The sequence below is a fragment of the Sinocyclocheilus rhinocerous genome, unplaced genomic scaffold (assembly GCF_001515625.1).
Source record: "Sinocyclocheilus rhinocerous isolate Xijiao unplaced genomic scaffold, SAMN03320098_v1.1 scaffold241, whole genome shotgun sequence".
Lineage (NCBI taxonomy): Eukaryota > Metazoa > Chordata > Actinopteri > Cypriniformes > Cyprinidae > Sinocyclocheilus > Sinocyclocheilus rhinocerous.
In genome coordinates this window covers 641822-664300 of record NW_015659312.1, presented here as the reverse complement: position 1 = coordinate 664300, position 22479 = coordinate 641822, and the positions used below count along the sequence as shown (strand labels likewise).

General features: G+C 36.8%; 1 protein-coding gene and 1 pseudogene across 3 annotated transcripts in view; both read left to right on the top strand.

Annotated features, from left to right (window-relative positions):
- The window catches only part of LOC107723515 (cingulin-like), a 29454-nt gene extending 18141 nt beyond the window's left edge, over window positions 1-11313 (top strand). The window contains exons 6-23 of one of the 3 annotated variants that reach the window (XM_016532180.1): window positions 1876-1991; window positions 2132-2264; window positions 2557-2769; window positions 2930-3078; window positions 3207-3233; window positions 4171-4291; window positions 4377-4589; window positions 4680-4901; window positions 5281-5529; window positions 5650-5820; window positions 5921-6082; window positions 6189-6278; window positions 7394-7477; window positions 7651-7769; window positions 8270-8378; window positions 8489-8652; window positions 9324-9484; window positions 10312-11313. In XM_016532180.1, coding sequence (XP_016387666.1) covers window positions 1876-1991; window positions 2132-2264; window positions 2557-2769; window positions 2930-3078; window positions 3207-3233; window positions 4171-4291; window positions 4377-4589; window positions 4680-4901; window positions 5281-5529; window positions 5650-5820; window positions 5921-6082; window positions 6189-6278; window positions 7394-7477; window positions 7651-7769; window positions 8270-8378; window positions 8489-8652; window positions 9324-9465 — 2484 coding nt within the window. In that variant the 3' untranslated portion in view covers window positions 9466-9484; window positions 10312-11313. Of the gene's footprint in view, window positions 1-1875; window positions 1992-2131; window positions 2265-2556; window positions 2770-2929; window positions 3079-3206; window positions 3234-4170; window positions 4292-4376; window positions 4590-4679; window positions 4902-5280; window positions 5530-5649; window positions 5821-5920; window positions 6083-6188; window positions 6279-7393; window positions 7478-7650; window positions 7770-8269; window positions 8379-8488; window positions 8653-9323 lie in introns of all 3 variants that reach the window. The other 2 variants (XM_016532178.1, XM_016532181.1) reach the window with 2 other exon arrangements.
- A 337-nt stretch (window positions 11314-11650) lies between these two features.
- LOC107723377 (uncharacterized) overlaps window positions 11651-22479 on the top strand; it is a 12578-nt pseudogene continuing 1749 nt past the window's right edge.

Below are 22479 nucleotides of genomic sequence, written 5' to 3'. Positions count from 1 at the left end.
TTCTTTGGTGATGTGGTGGGCTGTTATTGAGGCATAATCTTGACAGACAGTTTAGAATATTGCCATCATTCCTCATTCAAGTACATAAAAGATGTACTTGTTTTATCTGCTTAGAAAATAGCTGCCCGGGGTGTTACCAAGATAGCCACAGAGTGATCTGACTTTGACTAAACCCAGCTGGAAATATATCTGCCATATTTAAAAAGCTGTCATAAACAAGTGTCAGCAGTGAGAGATGATTTACTCTAGTGATAAAATCACCTGGTCTAGATGTGGAGCTAAGCTCAGCTGGCACTGTATTCAGTACGCAGACAGGCATTGGTAAAATGGGCATTACATTTGATGGCTTTTTAGGTGTTGGCATCTCTTGCTAAGCTATAATGAATTGGCAGCGGATCCCACTCACTTACAACAGCTGAGCCCATTTTAGAGTGAAAGGAGGAAGGAATGTTTACCTCCACCACACAAAAGCTCATTAATCATACAATATTCCAAACAAAAAAGAGACAGAGATGCAGAGCATAGATCAATGTAATGTAATATAAAATTATAAATGCCAATAATTACCCATCAGAAATTCAAAATGTAAATGAAAAAAAAAACCTGTAATGCCCTCTGTCAAGCTTATATTTAAACATAAACATATGATGTTGTATAAGTTTGCAATGCAAGTCATAAGCGTTACTCTCAGAGGCAAACAGTGGGCCATTTAGCTTCTGTATAATTGTCTGACAGAGAGAGGGCATAGACGCCTGATGGATGCGTCGGGGTTTTGCTGCCAGGAACAAGTTAACATCATAGGCGAGTTTTAGAGTACCTGAACTGAAGTTAATTACGAGACTTTTAAAACTGGTGCAGCAAATTGAAAAAAGATCTTGACATTACACTGTTATATGACCCAAAAGTAAAGGATCCTGAGAAAAATATGGTTTCCACAGAAATATTAATCAGCAATATTAGGTTTTCGACATAGATGATAATGATAAGAAATTATTTTATGAGCACCAAATCAGCATATTAAAATGATTTCTGAAGGCTCATGTAACACTGAAGACTGTAGAAATGGCTGCTGAAAACAGTTTTGCCATCACAGGATTAAATTACATTTTAAAATATATTAAAATAGAAAACAGTTATTTTAAAATGTAATAGTATTTCACATTATTACTTTTTTATTTTACAAAAACTCTTCATATGTACTTCCTTGTTTAATTTAAAGGCAAAGGAGTGTATTGTTTCTTTCTGTGAGCAATTAGGCTACTTAGTATAGTGATCTTTAGACAGGATTAAATCCTCAAGCCTATTACTATATGTCCCAGCAGGGGTAGCAAACCACTAATGACTACTCTATCTTCTAAATACTATCATAGAGGTGGACTTGGATTATAGTGTTTTGGGCTAATTGGAGCATAATCTGGTAATGCCTTGTCATATACAGTTATTATCATATGTTTACCGTCCCCTTTTTGCACAATGTTTTTATTTAGTACTGTCCTAATGAAGTTATAATTTATATTGTATTGTATTTTTTTGATTTTATGTTTTATTTTAACTATCCTAAAAAAGCGAACATTCAGCAATCAAAGAAATAATTATAAAGTTATAATTTAGTACTGTCAATATAATTTACACAAACATTCTTTCATGGTTCAAGCCCCCAGCATGCCCTGCATATTTGAGTTCTTCCCCACAGTGACTATCACAAAAAACTGCAAGCAGTTGATGCTTGAAGCAACACATGTTAAAATGTGAAACACAAATACAACAAAATAAAAATATGATCTCTCTTTAATTTAAATATTCTTAAACTTACGATAAAAGGGGTATGTATACTTAGAGGGCATAGCTGTATAATCGTTGCCCCTCGGATTTCAGGTGAACAGATCTGACGACTCCTTGAAGGAGGAGCTTGAGAAATGTCTGGATGAAAATGTACAGCTGCAGGAACAGCTGGGCCGGAAGAACACAGAGCTGCACCAAACACATTCAGAGTAAGACAGACACAAATACCTTTGTCACTATTGTGTGTTTACCAACATGGACATTCACACTCTGTGGTGAGAATGATATAAAATCTGCAACATAATATATAGTTAAACTAGGTTTTGTCTGTGCGCTTTCTCTCTCTCAGGCTAACTCAGTTACGAATGGACAGAGAGAATGCAGAGTCTCATGTTAGAGAGCTGGAGGATCAGCTGGCAGGACTACAGGAGGAGCTGAGGAGAGAGACGGTCAACAAAGCTCAGGCTGACACTATGCACATGGTGATCACACACACACACACACACACACACAAACTAGACTGAGACTACAATGGTCACAAATGCAAAAAAATAAAATAAATTTGTAATGACAAATCAACACCTTATTGCTGTTGGTGACAGGTGAAAGTGTCTATTTTTTTAAACCTGTGAAAACCCTTAAAATATTTCATTTACACATACTGTACTGTATATATTTGGCTGCTGACAAAAATTGCAAAGCACTAGTAGTAAAATTATGTTGCTGTGCTGCTATTGAGATCATTAAAAAGAATTATGATTTGTTTGTGTACAGGAGTTGATGGCAGTGAGAGATGAGTTGGCCGAAGCTGCAGCTCTGTGTCAGAAGCAGGAGGACATTCTGAGGCAGAGAGAGAGGGAGCTGACTGCTCTAAAGGGGGCACTGAAAGATGAGGTCTCCACACATGACAAGGAGATAGAGGCTCTCAGAGAGCAGTACAGCCAAGACATGGAGCGACTACGAACAAGCATGGAGCAGGTTTCACAGGTACACACCCAACGTTAAGGGAGTTTGTACAGGAAATTAAATGAGACCTAAGACAGAACCCTGTTGAACACCTGTTGTTGTGCAAGTGAGAGAAGTGATTAAACTCAAAGCACTTTGCATAGGAATCATGTTGCACAAATGCACTCTCTCTGTGCCTTAGTCTCAGGAAACCATTGAAGCAGAGCGTCACCGTGTGAACTCTACGGTAAGGTCTCTTCAGCAGCAATTGGAGGAGAGCAGAGATGAGGGAAACCACTGGAGAGAGCAGTTTCAGTCCAGCAGAGAAGAGCTACGCAACACCAAACAAGAGTGAGTCACACTTACACTAGTTAGTTTAGGTATACTGTTTAATTAGTTTTGCATTACGCTTAGTTCTGTCTCTTTTGTTAATGTGTATATGTCTTTCCTTTTTCGTTGTATGCATTTTGTTGGGGCAGTGGACAGCGGGTTCAACCCAAAGCAGAGTGAGAAACGCTCTCAGATTAGATGAGAGAAATTGTAGATTTATCTGTAGATGTGTGATTGAACCTATTAGTAACCTATTAGGATCCCACTACCATAATCTTAAACAAATGATTTGATGATTTAATAATAAATTATTGAATGCTTTGTGTGTGATTTTAATTAAAAAAAATTTTTAGTGTACTAAATCACACTTTTAAATGACGTGACATGTGGCCAAGCATGGTGACCCATACTTGGAATTAGTGCTCTGCATTTAACCCATCCAAAGTGCACACACACAGCAGTGAACACACACACACTGTGAACACACACCCGGAGCAGTGGGCAGCCATTTATGCTGTGGCGCCCGGGGAGCAGTATAAACATAAAATTTTTAGAAACATAAAAAGATTTTAAAACATAAAATCCTAATTACTAAACATTACAGAATATCGTAATAAAATCTGTATGACAACTCTAAATACTTATTCACTAGTTCATCATTAGAAATACTCTGCATCATTAGGAAATAAAATCCTGCTGGTTGTTTATTTATTTATTTATTTATTCATTCAGAAAATATGCTGTTAATCTACAAATTTAATATGCCAAACAAACTTTTCCATCTCTGAATGGCTTGTCTGTAACAGAGCAAGATGGTACCATTAATTGAGAGAGTCCAATAAAAAAGTGCACATAAGCAACATTTCTTTCACATTATGGATCTTGGATCTTGACACTAAATCAATAGTTTGTCCACCCAATTTAACATCATCAGGAAATATTAGGAGCTCAATCGTATTATAAGAAATTCTCATTTAGGACATTTTAATAGCTGCTATGCATATCATAATGTGTACATATTTGTTATTAATCACTTACAGTTTAGCTTTTTTGTTTGCATATGGTGTTTGCCTGTGTTTGTACTATGTGTGTATATATTTCTGTATGTGTTAGGTTACTCCAGGCTCGTATGGAGAAAGAGGAGTTTGAGGAGGAGCTGAAAGATCTGCAGGAGAAAGTCAACACAATGAAACAGCAGATACCAGATCCCAAACAGACCCAGACAGTCAGCCAGGTATATACACACACTTTTGCTTATGAATGTTAAATTAATAAAAGTTTTCACACTGAGACTTAAAATACTCATTGTATTTTCATAGGAACTTGAGCGTTGTCGTGCTGACCTACAGAAGGCCCAAACAGATATGGATAAATTAAAAACAGATCTTGACAAGAAGACAATGGAAATTGTGCTATTAAAGAAGAGCAAACAGGAGCTTGAAGCAGAGCAGAAATATGAGATTGACAGATTGAAGGACCAGTCACGCAGAGATAGAGAAGAGTTGACAAAAGCTCATGAGAGGGCCAAACAGGTACAGTACAGTATAGTTAAAATTATTATGGCATAAAAGCAGGTAGCCTCCATTTGTGTTTTACTTAAAAAAAAATTTAACCTCCGGCAGCTAGCTGAACCCTCATTGGTGGAGGCCCTGCGCAAGGAGTTGAGTGACATGCAAGACGAGGTGGGCCGAATGCACAGTCAGCTACTCTCAACTGAAGAAGATCTGCAGACAGAGAGAGACAAACTCAGCTCTGCTCAAACCCAAGCAAACCATCTGGCACATGAGCACAAGGAACTCGAGGAAACCAACATGCGTATGAAGGAGAGAATCATACGCCTTGAGGTTAGGATGCAGATTAACATAGTTATGTAATGGCGCACCTTATTTTCCCTCCCATTCAACTGCAAAAAATAGTGTGTGTAAGTGCATTGGTTTAAGACTGTTGGGTGGTAGAGATGTGTCTTCAGATGCTTTTTGTGATATGATGGTCTAGAGGTTCAGGTGTTAGGGTTATGGTTAGGGGAACCAGAGGGGGTGATGGTTTTAGAAAGTGACTTATTGCCATGTTATAAGTGAGCTTAATGGTTGAAAACTCACAGTTATTGTTTTCATGATCCTTTCTGTCACTTTTGAAATCACTAGCTGATGTCATGCATTCAAAAACAGACAGTTATCTGTTCGTTCTCTCTTTTTCTCTAATGTGTTATCTGTGTGTCTGTAGTCTCAGCTTCAGGAGCGCACGTCTCAGAGTATTGAGGCTGAACAGGAGCAGCAGGAGGAGACCAAGAAACTAAGGCAGCAGCTAGAGGAGTCCAGGCGCGAGAACTCCAGACTGGGCCTAGAGCGGGACGAGCTGACTCGTAATCTGGAAGAGAAGGAGAAGGACAGAGACTCTGTCCGCAAGGAGAATGCACAGCTCGAGGATCAGAAGAGGCAGCAGGAGAGAGCACTAGACAAACTCAATAAAGAGGTATGTGTTCATTGACACAAATTTGAACCTGGCATGCATCAGCTTAGTTTTTCTTTTACTTTCTGCCTGTTTTTATCTCTCTCTTGCTTCCTCCCACCCCTTTTTGTTTCTCTATGTCAGATAGAGCGCTTGTCTGCAGCATCCCGTGAGGAGGTGCGGCTCCTGCAGGCTCAGCTGGACGAGCAGAAAGAGAAGTGGAGGAAAGAGCAGCAGGACTCACATAAAAACGTCAAAGAGAAGCTCGGTGAGCTGGAGAGAGCTCAGAGCACCATCCATTCCCTACAGGAAGAGGTGCAACACTGGCCTAATAAAAACGTTCATACTTTTGAATTTGTCCAAGCATATTTAATCAGTCAACAATTTGTGGTCATACAATTTTGTTTGTTTTTAGTTGGCCCGTCAAAAGAAGGAGCTGTTCTCAAGTTATGAGGATCGAGACAATGCTTTATTAGATAAAGAGCTGCTCACCAACCGCCTCAAACATCTGGAGAGTGAGATTGAGACACAGCGTACCACACAAAATGACCGCTCACGAGAGATCCGCAGCTTGGAGGTGTGTGTTTCACCTTCACATCTGGTGTCTTAGTGAAAAGGTGTCATGGCAATAGTGATGTGATAACAGTCTGTCTTCACTCTGTTATATTTGTCTCCACCTGCAGGACAAAATCAAGCACCTGCAGCTTGAGTTAGACGAGGAAAAGAACAATGCTGAGATGCTGACAGAAAGAATCACCAGGAGCCGAGATCAGGTACACTGCCATTCAGAAGTTTGGGGTTGGTAAGATTTTTTAAAAATCTTTAATTAAAATGAGTAACTTATTCCTGTGATGGCAAAGCTGAATTAACAGCAGTCATTACTCCAGCCTTCAGTGTCATTGGATCCTTCAATAATTATTTTATGTTGTTTTAATGCTCAATAAACATTTCTTCTTATTATTATTATTATTATTATCAATGTTAAAAGCAGTTGTTCTGTTTAGTTTTTTTTTTGTTTTTTTTTTGGAAAAAAATTTTTTGTTTGTTTTTTTTTTTACGTTTTTTGATGAATAGAAAGTTCACAAGAATGGTATTTATTTATATCTTTACTGTCACTTTTGATCATTTTGATACATTCTTGCTGACTAAAAATACTCTTTAAAAAAATTGTAGATGAACCTGTAGTTGAACATTGTAGAGTAGAGAACACTATTCACTATTAACTAGTTGCTTATTAGCATGCATATTACTAGCATATTGGCTGTTCATTAGCACATGTTAATGCCTTATTTTGCATGACCATTTTTTAGATCCCTTACCCCTACACAATACCTAAACATAACTGCTACAACAACTACCTTACTTACTATCAATAAGCAGCAAATTAGGAGGTTTTTTTTAGGGAAAGCTCTTAGTTAATAGTGAATATGTGTTCCTTCTGAACAGTAGTGTATACACAGCTGTAATGCTGCCTTCGTTTACTAAATAATATATATATATATAAAAATTAAAATAAAACATACAGATATAAGTATACAAATAAAAATAAATGTACCATAATATGGCTAGTTGGTATAGTAGTAGCAAAGGGCTTGAGTTATACATAATTCTATACATTTTAATAAATTAATTTTTTTGTGAGATGTTGCCAAGGATTATTATTTAGTGCTGTAATGGTAGTATATGATTATTGCCCAATAATGTTATTATTATTATTTTATTATTATTATTATTATTTATTTTTATTTTTTTGTATTGTAGTGACCCATAATTAAAAGTTAATTACAGTTACTTTCATTATCCTTGTGCCTCTACAACTGTTAAGACATTCAGGTCTGTGATCTGCTAAATGCTTTAATCAAAATGTGGTGGTAATTCTACTCTGTAGATTGAACAGCTGCGTGCAGAGCTCATGCAAGAACGATCCTCCAAACAAGACCTGGAGCTGGACAAAAACGCTCTGGAGAGACAGGTACGCCACATGACCATTGAACAGTATGGCAAATCTATAGTCATACTGTATGCTGCATTATCTTTGCCTGAGTTTCTGTGATAACAAGAATGATAAAAGTGTTTCTTTTTTTACTGCACAATATATTCCTTCAGATTGGCCACCAGGTTTCATCTGATCTGCATCTCTTTCAGATAAAGGATTATAAATCTCGTGTAGCTGAGATGGAGGGCCAGTCGCGTTCCTCTACTGGTGTGTCTCAGCTGGAGAACAAAATCCAGGACCTTGAGGAACGATTGCGTGCAGAGGAGAGGTAAATAAAAAAGGTCCTAATGAACTGCGGTTCTAAAACCACTACCATGAAGTGGCAGAAACAATTACATTAACCACAAAGCACTACAGAATGCTTGAGAAAAGCACTCTTCTTTAATTGAAAGCACTTTATGCTGCTAGAAAATACACAGACTGTAGACAATGCAGTCCATATAGTGGTTCGCGAAAACTGCCACTCCTACTTTAATACTACTACTAATTTTGGATGTTTAATTTTTTTAATAAAACAACACTGGGGGAATTGTCAGCAGGTGTATTTGCTTGATTAGATTTTAATTTGCTCTGCCAATATTTTTACTGGCCCCACCAGAGTAAATAATTTCATTAAATGGAAAAAAGTTAGGTTTTATTTACAAAAAATATACCAAAAACTACATTTCACAACATTAAACAGCACCTGAACAATAAGAAAACTTTCAGTACACTTCAAGTTTAGGACGTCCTGAGGTTCAAGCACATAGTTGTACGTGTTTTTTGCAGAGAGAAGAGCTCTGTGGTGTCCTCTCAGCGACGGTTGGAGAGGAAACTAAAGGAGCTGAACATCACCCTGGATGAGGAGAGACAGCAGCACACAGAACAGAGAGACCAGGTGAAGAATACACACGTTACATGTGCATATATAGAGCAGTGTGTGTGATGACTGGTGTATGTGAGAGACCCGTGGAGTGTTTCTGTGTTTAATGCTGTGTGGTTCTTCAGCTGACTCTGCGTGTGAAGGCTCTGAAGAGGCAGGTGGATGAAGGAGAGGCAGAAGCAGAGCGGCTGGATGGATTGAGGAGGAAGGCCATCAGAGAAATGGAGGAGATGCAGGAACAGAAGGAGGCGATGCAGTCCAAAGTCATGGCACTAGAGAATGAACTCAAGTAAGTGTGTGTGACTGAGAGAGAAGATAATGGTGGTTTTGATGTGTTTGGTTCAGTGTGAAGCAGCCACAAAACAAACCAAAACCACAGAAGCTGAGTGAGGAAATAACTTGTGACACGTCAGTCATCCTTTACATTTGCGTCTCTTATGTTTACTTTATCCACCGAAAACTTGAAGCATTTCTTGAAGGTTCAGAAGATTATTTAAATCAAGGCAAAAATGTAATGAATATACATCAAAAAATGTGTGTTCCCGCACTCACGCCCTTCTTTCCCAGAGAACCATTGCCTACAACAGGTGTTTTAAATCCCAAATGACACTCCCATATTTGCCCACAGTTATATGACATTCACTTTAAACACACATGAAAATTTACAGGCTCCTACACAGTGTTCAGAATAATATTACTAGTATTTTTCATATTAATTCTATTAATAATAATATATTAATTACAAATATTTTCATCCTGTGGCCCACTTGGAAGTTTGCTTGAGGCCCCCTAGTATGCTACGGCCCCCAGGTTGAGACCACTCTTCCAAATAATAGTATAAATAAAATTAAATAATTTAAAGCCTAAAAACCTGCATGTATAATAATTACACAAGAAAAGTTTTAGATTTTTTCTTAGACACTACTGTTAAATAGTATTTTTTTTTCTCTCTCATCTCAGGAGGAAGATCCAGCAGGCTCGACAGTCAGCTCTGGAGTCTTCAGTGCTCAGCTCTGATGATGATGATGATGATGGATTGTATGATCATTCCAGCATAACCTCCATCCTCACCGAGAGCAACCTACAGACCAGTTCCTGCTGACGACCGAGAGAGGAATCTGGTATTCCTCTTCATTGATGCTTCATTCCTGGACACAGTAACTTCAGTCCTGCTCTAAAATTGATAATAGAAACTCCAGTCTTCTGGTTTCCACTTTTGACCTTTACGCCACATCACAATATTTATAAATCTGAGGTTAAATCATCTATAAAACGGGACGACAGCTTTTCACACATATTTTCACGGTCAGTGAGTCAAATAGATTTCAGACATGGCTTTATTCATCAGTTCCACCTTAGAGTCTCTTTTTATGAGAAAAGCCTTAATGATCCCTTTAGTATAAAAAAGACCTTTTTAGAGGAGATCAGTTCAGAGTTGAAGCCATTTAGAAACTGAATTTCACCTCAGCTCAAATTAGCAAAGACAATTTGAGACAATTTTGGTTTATTTTATTTTAAGTAATTAGGGATTAATAGGAGAAATAAGAAGTTTTGTATAAAGTGAATTAACAGAGAGGGCCCTGTGACCGATTATGAGCACTGATGATTTCATTGTGTGTGTGTTAAGAGAGGCTGATGGGAGATGAAGGATATCAGGGTATTAGAAGAAGGGAAATGAACACAGCAGTGAACATTTTTCCAAAAATCCAGTTAGCAGAGAGTAGTCATGTGAATGGGAGGAAAATTAATAAAAAGTTTGTCACTTTATTGTAGTATAGTAACACAAAGAGATATGCAGGTAATAGTGCAAAACATGCATATAACTGTTCCAATAGAATAGATGAGAAAGAGGGAAATCAAGGTTTAGTAACAAGAAAGGTATTATTTTTCATTCTCTGCTTAAGACTCCCAACTCTTCATAAAAACACTTATTCCCTTATGTTTACAGAGTGGAAAAATGCAGAGAAGTTCCAGGTACGAGTGAATCAGCACTACACAGATGCATCAGTGATGCTAAAATACAATTTATAAAAACATAATCACAATAAAGACATTTACATTTCAACTATATTTCCTTCAATTTCCATACAAATGCTGAACTTAAAGAATGAGATTCAAGTTCAGTGCTGACTTGCCTGTAGCAAATGTAATTTAGCATTATAAAACAGCAGAGCTTTTCTTAATCAACTGCACTGTGAAATTCTGTTTTTTCTGTTGTGCAATTATTGTATTTTTTTAGGTGAAATCACTAATCAACTAGTGTTTCTGTTTCCACCAAACATGTTAATCGTTAACCGACTGGCTAAAAGACAAATCAGTGTTTGTTCATTCCTGACGGTAAAACAATGAAAAGAGTTAATTTTGTTTATTTTGTTAGTTTACCAGCACATGATCTACTGTATAACATTGAAGCAAATGTTATATAAAGTTTATAACTGATATTTTCTACCATAGTCTTTTAATCCTTTAGCAGACACATTAACTCATTTTTTGATACAAAGCTGCCTGTTCTTGTCTATATCTACAGGACTTTATCTATGCACACAGCATCTGATTCATGTGAATGAAACACCACTACAATGCCTTGTAAATCTATTATTTTTTTATTTTATTTTGGAATTGTTCTTATTCCAAAGTAAATAAGAATGATTTATGTACATGTATTTTGTATTTATTGGTTTTAGAATTTGCATTAAGCACTGATCAAATCAAAGGTTTGTATTTTTCTGTAAGCAAAACCTTTTCTATCAAAAATAAATCCAGTACTTTAGTAGTTCTTCTCCATTGTCTTTTTTTATGGCGTGCTTATGGTGTACTTGTATTTTGTACATACTGTAGCTGATGTGTCATAGACATATGGTACAGACAAACGGTACAGACAACTGAGTGTTAGATTCGAAACTAAATTTGTATAAGAACAAAATTTGTTTTAATACAAGTGGCAATACTGGCGGCAGCAGTGACAGTAACAGTACTGAACACCAAATATTTTACATCTAGATTTTATATATAATACTTTCTGACTAAGTTTATATCTTTAAGTATGTTGAATATATTATATTGTTTTTATAATAAAAAATCATGTAGCTGATTGATTTGGTGATTTGAAATGTCTGTGAAATTGTGCATCTCTCACATTTTACACAGATCATAAACAACTGTGTGAATGTATAAGGTCTGTGTGATGTTTTTAGTCTTCATATTTCCATCTTCCAATTCTAATAGCAGCTTTCTAATAGAAGGCCTCTATATGAGGACAGAATTAGACCATATTTCCTACTTCCGCATTGAATTTGGAGTAACTGAAAACAGCTCTGTGAAAGTGAAGTGATGTGGCCTGTGCTCATATAGAGTTCAGCTGTCCTGCTGTGAGCATCTGTATATGATGAGGAGTTTTCAGTCTCCATATTTCCAACTCCTGTATCTTCTAATAGCAGCGTTATTAGAATGCAAAGGTAAGCGTCTTTTATTTGAAGTCAAATTCATTTAACCAACATACAAACTAGTGTGATATGGATGTGTAATCATGGCATGTCTTTATTCTATTAAGCACTTTTCATAGTGGACATCATTTCAAAGCGGTATTATAGAAACATTGCAGTAATAATGATTCAAATGTTGTCATTTATATGTTACATCGTGGACGTGCAATTTGGAAATCACTGTTAACCTCCAGACAATACATTTGTTGGAAATTTATATATAAGGACTAATATATACAGGAGTTGGACAAAATAATGTGAACACCTGGTAAATATGCGTTTTTTTCTATTTCTTTACTAGGGTGTTTTACCACCCTTTGCCTTTAATACAGCCTCCAACCTTCTTATAGATTCATACTTCTTTGGTATAGTCTCCAGTCGATCGTCATTCATCAAAACATCTGCCAGTAGCTTCAGAGAATCCGCTTCTCACACTTCTCTCCAAAACTATCCATAGTGGTTTGATAAATAGTCAGGTGATTTGTCTGGCCAGGGCAGATGATGGCGTTCATCTTGGTGCTCCAACTGTCCATTATGATTATGACACCATCTTTTTCACATTTTAGCATCAGTGTCTGTGATTAAAGTTTTAGCAATTTCCACTTTTTCATGGATGTTGGCTTTATGAAGTTCTCTGTGGTCGGATCTTGTGGATACATGTCCTCAATGTGAATATTGAGGTTTTCTGTCCCTTCACTGCAGTAGTTCTGTGTTGTTTAGACAAAGTCCTTCTTAGTGTTCAACAGTCTCTGGCATTCACTTTCAGTTTTTGACCACTTTTCTTTTTTTTACAGATGTCTTGCCAAGCTTTGTGTGCACAGTTTTATTGGCAGTGTAAAGGCTTTTGTTCTTAAACCAAACAATTGGGCTGTGAATGTTACAGACACTCCTGCTGAACAGGCTCCCTTGATTTGCCCTTTTTGGAAGTCTGAAAAGTTATCCATTTCACCCACGGCTTTACTAAACACTGGTGAACACAACTTATACTTAGACAACTTATACTCATACTTAGAATAGAGAAAAGAAAAAAAATATCATTACAACATTAGTTTTTTTCACTGTATCCTCTGTAGCCTTTCACTAAAATGTATTATTCTAATTTCCTAAAATGTATTAATGCATGTAGAGGTACAACCAGTTAAAAAGTACAGTTATCAGTTACTCATAATAAAAAGCAAATGCTGTTTGTTACTGTAAGCGATGTGGTGGTTTCCACATCTCCATTCTCTCAGTGCTTTGTCTCATTTTGCTCTTCATTTCCTTTCAGTGGTGACACAGAGACGCTGCAAGCAGGTTCATCAGTTGAACGTAAACTGTGTTCAGGGTGACAGTCTATTTCCTGCCTAATCACAACCCACCCGATGCAGTCTCTGACAGTAAAACTATGCAGAACCAACCAAGATAAAGACATCCTATGTATCCAGACATCTCTCCAGCATCAGAGCACCAGAGATGGTCTGTGAGGAAAGATGATGGAAATGTTACACTTGATCTGAAAGACATCAGATTATCTGATGGTGGTTTTTATGACTGTCAGGTCTACAAGGATCAGGACTGCCTTAATATAATTCGATTTAACCTAAAGGTCAAAGGTGAGACTGCCAGTTTCTGAAATGAACAAATAATAAGGAAGCCTGTTTCTAACATGTGTTTCTCTGGTTTCAGAGTGTAAAACTTTGGATTCTGTCCATCCAACCCCAGGCTCTTCAGTGTTGCTGCCATGCTCTGAACATCCTCTACAAAACAGAACTGAACGAATCACTTGGAAAGTTGTTAATGGTCACCAGTCAACAGATATAACCCAGTATCGCGCTCCATACAAGCCCTCAAGCAGCACAGAGAAACTCCTGAAGCCTCTGTATGAGAGGTCAAAACAACTAAAGAACGGATCTTTGCTTATAAGAAATGCAGTACACACTGATGAATTGTGGTATCGGTGCAGTGCAGAGTAAATGAAAAAACCTGCTATGAAGTGAAGCTGGTGATGAAAGGTGTGTTGAAATGCAATATTTCTAAGCCTATAAAGTCTCAGTGCAGACTCTCTGACAGACATTGATTCGTTTGAAAGATTAAGTTAAGGTATGCTATTAAAATGTGACCTGTGGTGAAGACTTAGTCAAAATTATTGTTTTGATTATGGTAATACAGTAAACATGTAAGTTAAACATGCTTAGGTAAAGGTTTAGATTAAAATTGTAGCCTGTGGTTAGAGCAGTGAGTATTATAAAGCAGACCAAAAAATTTTGAGAACCACAGGGTTGTAATATGTTTGGTTATAATATGAACGTGTGAATGTTTAAACAAGCTTGTAGAAAGTTAATGTTCATCTTTGAGATAATTCTATACATCTGTGACAAATTCAAATATGGATATGATTTAGAAAAACACACACATGTATGTATATAAGGTCTAACAGCTGAATATGTATATCAGAGCAGAAACACAATTGTGTTGAAACACAGTTGCATTAAAGGCTTCCAAGACAGTGGCCTCCATAATTCTTAAATGGAAGAATTTTGGAATAATCAGGACTCTTTCTACAGCTGGTAGCCCAGCCAAACTGAGCAATCAGGGGGAGAAGGGCTTTGGTAAGAGAGGTGACTAAGAACCTGACAGTCACTCTGGTTGAGTTCCAGAGATCATGTGTGGAGATCACTGCAGCACTTCACTGATCTGAGTTCTATGGTAGAGTGGCCAGACAGAGGCATTCAAGCACACAGACAAGACAATGCAGGACTTTATGAATATCCTTGAGTGGCCCAGCGAGAGGCCGGGCTTGAACCAAATCAAACATCTCTGGAGAGACCTAAAAAGGGCTATCCACTGCAGTCCCCATCCAACCTGACATGGCTTGAGAGGATCTGCAGAGAAGATCCCCAAATCCAGGAGTGCAAACCTGTCACATTATACCCCAAAAATACAAATAGGTTGTAATTGCTGCTGAAGGTGCTTCCACTAAATGCTGAGTTACAGGAATAGGAACTTAATCAGACTGGCTCAGATGATGATGTTCATTTAAGTATATCTAATTAATCACAGATGCTCAAACCCCAGCTAACAGTCCTGTTGGTCAGACTGAAGACAATAACAGTGATGAGAGTGAAACAGTGACGACTAATCTGACATAGTGATGACCACAGTAGTGTCTCTGTGTGTCCTCATATCACTGTGTCATTCTATATTTTTTAAGAAAACAAAGGAGCAAAATCAACAGCCAAAGTAAGTCCACAAATTCTGAGTGTGTTGCAATGAATTGTGAAATCCAGTTCATATCATGCCATCATGATGATGAAATTAAGAAACTGTAATACTATAACTTTTATGCCATTTTATGATGGTAGAAGTTGATCACATGGTAAAGTACTTCTTTTTTTTGTTGTCTTGTAGTTGAATTGAACTGCCTGTCTTCCATATATTAATCTGACATTTCAGGAGGTAAGTGATATTCATGGTAAGTCCTTACAACATATGTGCAATATACTTGATGAAGTGTATTTAATAAAAGTTGTTTTCTTGCAGGGTTGGATATCCCTTTGTATTCTGTAGTTTACGAACCATGACCACCTGTAAGTTACTGCAATGCAATAGTTAAATCGTTCACTTCATATCTGTCCTGAACATAAAAATATGTTAACAATTAAGCTGGGATAAAATCACATCATTTTGGTTTGGACTAATTTACATTCTTTACTAAAAACTTCACATATAAACACATGCCAAATGTAACACTGCACTTCCTCTCAAGTCTGAATTTCATGACTGGCATAAACTACACAACAATATATGCTATACGTATATGCAGCTTCCATTGCAATTTTTAAGAGTTTTGTAGAATTTATTATCACACGTTATAGAATGGGCATCATGTACAGTATGTATACTGTACATCTGCAAAGTGCACATAATTCAAAGAATTTACTTTTTGCTGACCAAATTAATTTTTGAACTTTATCCCCCAACAGCTGGCGTGAACAAACAGAAGCTCCCGCGTGCAATCCGGACAACATCTGTGATAATAGAAAGAATGTTTTTAAATGAGTGTAATGCCTCCAGCAAATTTTCATAAACGACTTAGTATTATACTATGAAAATGCTTCTTCTATGTATCATTTTACCAAATAAAACAACTTAAATGCAATTTTATACAAATTTATAGCCATTGATAGAAGCCTTGCCTTATGGGAACTGATATAAACAGACTTTACTACACACTAAAAAAGTCTTTAAAATATGACCCAATGTACTGTGTAAATATGAGGGATTTTTTCACTTTTTTTTTCAAGGGCATTTTAATTTATGCATTGCACTTTAGGGTTGATGGAAATGTCCATAAACTGAATGGAAGACATAATGGCATTGATCAGCATGCTTACACTGAGCATATCAAAATATGATAAACAGAAGCTTGCTTGGCATATTTGATGTGTTTATATGTAAATAAAAGCTTAAATTAAATCTGTTCATCATATAAAGCAATCATGTCTATCATATATTTTTATATGTTTTTTAAAATATATAAATTTATATATTTTTATATATTTTAATAATATTTTTATTGCAATACACAATTTAATTGGGCTATGGCTATGGTTATGGTCATAAATAATTAAATAATTTCATAAATTAAAATAATATCATAAAAAATCGCCATTTGCAACATCAAACGACAAGTTATTTTAGTACAGTGGAAATAAATGGAAGCGAATGACAACGGAAGCCCTGCAAATTCAAGGTAAAAATGTCCACATCCACTCTTATGTTAAAAATAAGGTGGATAAAAATACTTTTTCTGGAAAACAGTGACAACAATGCCGATTTGTTTATCATTTTCAACTCATTTGAATGCATTGACGCTTCCAGTCTTTTTGGCAATTTGTTCATCGTTAACATTAACAAGTTTGCAAGGCTTAAAAACAAGATCAACAAATGTAAGTTGGAGTGAGGCAGCAATAGCCTAGCCTAGCCTAGTCTTGCCTTGTCTGTTTTCTCGGTTTCTGATCTTTGCCTGTTTTCCTGGATTTATCCCTTTAGACTTGCCCTTTTGATTCTGTTCGCCGTTCGTTGAGCTTCGCTAGCCCTAGGATTATTCTTGTGTCGTGACCGCCATATACCTGTTTGCCTTTGTTCGACCCTGCCTGTGTTTCTGACCTCTCTGCTTTAATAAAGCTTGCACATGGATCCGCATGTCTCACGTCTCGTCAGCCCCGTAACAATGACCCTCTGCAAATCATTGTTGTTGAGCACTGCTGGTACCTCACTCTGCCAAAAAAACATCTGTTTGGTTTTGATAATCATGTATATGCACTGAAACCATGCGTTTTAAAGCCATATCCGTTTAAACTTCTGATATAGTGTTTTCTGAGCGAACACATCCGAAGCACGTGCACAGAAAGCACGTGAGTACTAAAGTAAGTTCTCTTTCATGTCTTATTGCACTTAAACTGTCAAATACACTGAAGTTATTCTTGTGTCTTGCCCGCCATATACCTGTTTGCCTTTGTTCGACCCTGCCTGTGTTTCTGACCTCTCTGCTTTAATAAAGCTTGCACATGGATCCGCATGTCTCACGTCTCGTCAGCCCCGTAACAATGACCCTCTGCAAATCATTGTTGTTGAGCACTGCTGGTACCTCACTCTGCCAAAAAAACATCTGTTTGGTTTTGATAATCATGTATAGGCACTGAAACCATGCGTTTTAAAGCCATATCCGTTTAAACTTCTGATATAGTGTTTTCTGAGCGAACACATCCGAAGCACGTGCACAGAAAGCACGTGAGTACTAAAGTAAGTTCTCTTTCATGTCTTATTGCACTTAAACTGTCAAATACACTGAAGTTTATGTTTAAAACACACATAAGTTACAAAAACACAGTCGGTTATGTGTGTGAAGGTGAACAGCTGGGAAATAAATTGCATGTTTATATTAGATCTGTGCATTAAGTGACAGCAGTGCCAAAACGTGCAGATTAAGGGGCTGTGATATTATAATAAGACCCCCTTCCTGCTCAATAAGGGAGCGAAATCTGAGCGCCTCGTTTTTTTCACATGCTTGCCGGAAAGGCTTACCAAAACAAAGTTACTGGATTGTCCTTTTTCACGGTTTCTGGGAGATGCACCGGGGACCGATAGCACTTAAATGCGGAAAAAGTCAGATTTTCACCATATGTCCCCTTTAAGTAAGTGTCTGTGACTGAGAGAGAAGATAATGGTGGAGTATTTAAAATAATTTTTCATATAAATAAGTTTTGTTTTGTTTTTTTAATAGAAAGCAGTTATGGCTGATTTGCTATTTTGGTGTGCTTGGTGCAGTATTCAGAATATGATCTACTACAGTATATGTGCATGTATGAAGTCTATTACTGTAGTCTATAATGTAATGCTCACTGAAGCCTGCAGAGGGCAGTGTGTGTGTCTCTTAAAATACTGGAGTGTCCAGACTGCTCACTTCTAATATCTTAAGGTCCTTTACCTTTCTAAACCTCACTCACAAATGATCTTCCCCCAGATCAGCCGCACACACTGCTCATGCTGTGAAAAACCACTGTCACACCCTGTTCATCACATCATATGCACATCCTGGAATCACAGAATCTGTTTATAAATGAGTAAATCTCAACCTTTTGACTCGAAGGAGTGCCGATATATGTAAATTAATTAACCACAATACATTTTTGATTCCAGAAATTTCAAGAACCACTGTTCCAAATATTGACAATAAATAAATAAATAAAAGTAATATTTTAAAAAAAATCTAAAAATAAACAAATAAATAAAAACTACATGTTTAATAATTATACATGAATTTTAAAAAAAAAATGTTGAAAAAGTTTTACATTTATGAGTCCTGTGATGAACTGACCATCTGACCAGGGTGTTTCCCCTGCCTGAGATGCTGGAATAGGCCTCCGAATCTCTGTGACCCTACAGAGGATAAGCGGTTTGGAGAAAGTATGCATGAATGTATAGTGTTACACTGGTAGACACTACTGTCAAACCGGGTTTTTTTTTTATCTCAGGAGGAAGATCCAGCAGGCTCGACAGTCAGCTCTGGAGTCTTCAGTGCTCAGCTCTGCTCTGATGATGATGATGATGATGATGGATTGTCATGAATGATGGATGACCATATAACCTCCATCCTCACCGAGAGCAACCTACAAGACCAGTTCCTGCTGAAGACTGAGAGAGGAATCTGTGGAATGGGGTGTGCATGAGAGTTGCCCGTTGATTAAGGAAAAGAACTGATGCTTCATTTTTGGACACACAGTAACTTCAGTCCTGCTGTAAAACTGATAAGAGATAGTGAAACTCCAGTCTTTTGTTTTCCACTCTTGAGCTTTAACTGCTACTCCACATCACCATAATTACTGTATAAACCAGATGTGCAATCTCAGGTTAAATTATTTTATGTCCATAAAATGGGAAAATGGCTTTTCACACACTTAGACACCTAACATTTTCAATGTCACTGAGTCAAATAGATTTCAGACATGGTTTTTTTTATTCATCTAGACATCAGTTCCACCTTAGAGGGCCTTTTGTGAAAGAGCTTTAATGATCACTTTAATATGAGTGTAAAAAAAAGAGAGTTGAAGCCATTTAGTAACTGAATTGAGAATATAACTGACCTAATTTGAGACCATAATGTTTTTGTTTTAATGTTTTCATTTAACTTAAGTAATTAAGGATCAATTGAAGAAGTAATAAACTTTATTGTGCAATCTCAGGTTAAATTATTTTATGTCCATAAAATGGGAAAATGGCTTTTCACACACTTAGACACCTAACATTTTCAATGTCACTGAGTCAAATAGATTTCAGACATGGTTTTTTTTTATTCATCTAGACATCAGTTCCACCTTAGAGGGCCTTTTGTGAAAGAGCTTTAATGATCACTTTAATATGAGTGTAAAAAAAAGAGAGTTGATGCCATTTAGTAACTGAATTGAGAATATAGCCTAACTGACCTAATTTGAGACCATAATGTTTTTGTTTTAATGTTTTCATTTAACTTAAGTAATTAAGGATAAATTGAAGAAGTAATAAACTTTATTTTGTATAAAGTGAATGAATTCAGATGGAGGGAACATGATTGAATTTAGTTTTAAGTTTCCAATCACTGATTATGAGCACTGATGATTTCATTAGGTGAATGTTAAGAGAGGGAAATTAAAATTGCAGTTTTGTACATCTTTCCAAAAATGTCAGTTAGCAGAGAGTATTCATATTTTTTTACAGTGTAACATAGCAAAAGTAAGTCAAAGGGAAATGGCGTTAATAATCCAAAACATGCATTCTACTTGTGTTCCTGTTTTACAGCCCTAGAGATGAGAAATCAAGGTTTAGAAAGGAATAATATTTCATTCTCTGCTTAGACTTCAGCTTTTAATAGGTGTTTACAGAGAAAGTTTATATGTTATCTTAAAAATAACTAACTCATGTAGCTAATTGTTTTCATTTTATTTAAAATGTATGCAAAATTGCACATCTCTGACATTTTGCACAGATAACATTTCCTACTTTGGTTCTTCAAAAACATCTGTGTGAAGGTAAAAGGTCTTGTGGCCTGTGCTCATATGAGTTGTTTTGCAGTGAGCTATACTCGAAACTATCTATTTGATGGGGTGTTTTTAGTCTTCAAACTGCATTTCCATCCTCTACACCTAACAGCAGCTTTCTAATACATCTGCTATTATAAGATTTAAAAGTTGCAAATATGACTCCCCATTGCTTAGACCATTGCTTATGACTCCCCATTGCACAGAATTAGACCCTATTTCCTACTTCCGCATTAAATTTGGAGTAACTGAAAACAGCTCTGTGAAAGTGAAGTGATGTGGCTTGTGCTCATATAGAGTTCAGCTGTCCTGCTGTGAGCATCTGTATATGATGAGGAGTTTTCAGTCTCCATATTTCCAACTCCTGTATCTTCTAATAGCAGCGTTATTAGAATGCAAAGGTAAGCGTCTTTTATATGAAGTCAAATTCATTTAACCAACATACAAACAAGAGATATGCATATAATCAATGTACTGTGGGTGTGTAAATGTGACAAGGGTGTGACATGAATATGATCAATGTCATTCATAAGTTACGTAATTGTTACTGATTTCGAAATTTGGAAAAAAATTAACAATTGTGCTAAAAAAATGTGTTCTGTTAGCTAGTGTGTAAAGCTTAAATTTTAAAGCAAGAAAGTGTGTCACTAAGGACGGTCTTTGTTTTAATTTGTGTGTGTGTGTGTGTGTGTGTGTGTGCGCAAAGATTAACCCAGACAACATATTTATCCAAAATTGATATAAAAGTCAGTTTATGAATTTAATATTGTTATACACAGACAATCAAGAGGATCATATAAGTTACGTAATTGTTACTGATTTCGAAATTTGGAAAAAAATTAACAATTGTGCTAAAAAAATGTGTTCTGTTAGCTAGTGTGTAAAGCTTAAATTTTAAAGCAAGAAAGTGTGTCACTAAGGACGGTCTTTGTTTTAATTTGTGTGTGTGTGTGTGTGTGTGTGTGTGCGCAAAGATTAACCCAGACAACATATTTATCCAAAATTGATATAAAAGTCAGTTTATGAATTTAATATTGTTATACACAGACAATCAAGAGGATCATTTGATTTTTTTTATTTTTTTTTTATTGTAAACCCTTTGGTGGTTTCCTGTCTTTCTATGTCCCAGTTCTCTCAGGATGTATCATTTCTCTTTTTTATTCCCTTTTACCCGAAACAGAGAGACCCTGCAAGCAGGTTCATCAGTTGAACGTAAGCCATTTACACGGTGACAGCATGTCTATTTCTTGCCAATCACCAACCCACCCGCTGGATTCTCTAACAGTCAAACTACACAGTATCAACCCGGTTAAAGACATCCTGATGTATCCAGACAGCTCTCCAGCATCAGAGCACCAAAGATGGTCTGTGAGGAAAGATGATGGAAATTTTACACTTGATCTGAAAGACATCAGATTATCCGATGGTGGCCTTTATGACTGTCAGGTCTACAGCGATCAGGACTGCCTTCATGCAACACAATTTTACCTGAGTGTTATACGTGAGAATGCAGATTTTTCAACCAAGCTAATAACCACCATTGGAGAGCCATATACATGTATAATATGACTACTTCTTTGTTTCTCTTGTTTCAGAGTGTAAAACTTTGAACTCTGTCCATGCAACGCTAAACTCGCAAGTGTTACTAACATGCTCTGAACATCCTCCACAAAACAGAACTGAACCAGTCACTTGGAAAGTCATTAATGGTCACCAATTAACAGATATAACCCAGTATCGCACTCCAAACAAGCCCTCAAGCAGCACAGAGAAACCCCCCCGCCCCCTGTTTGAGAGAGCGAGACAACAAAAGAACGGATCTTTGCTTATAAGAGAAGCAGTCGCCACTGATGAATTGTGGTATCATTGCAGAGTGAATGAAAAAACCTGCTATGAGATGAGGCTGGTGATGAAAGGTGTGTTTTCAAAGCATTATTTTGTAATCTAATCTAATTGAGCAATAATCACATGCGCAAGAGTGCTGTTGTCCCGAACATCATTCGGCCACAAATCAGAATCAGGAAGAGCTTGGTGACAGAAGCTTCCAGTGCCGAACAAAGTACAGACATATTGCAGACA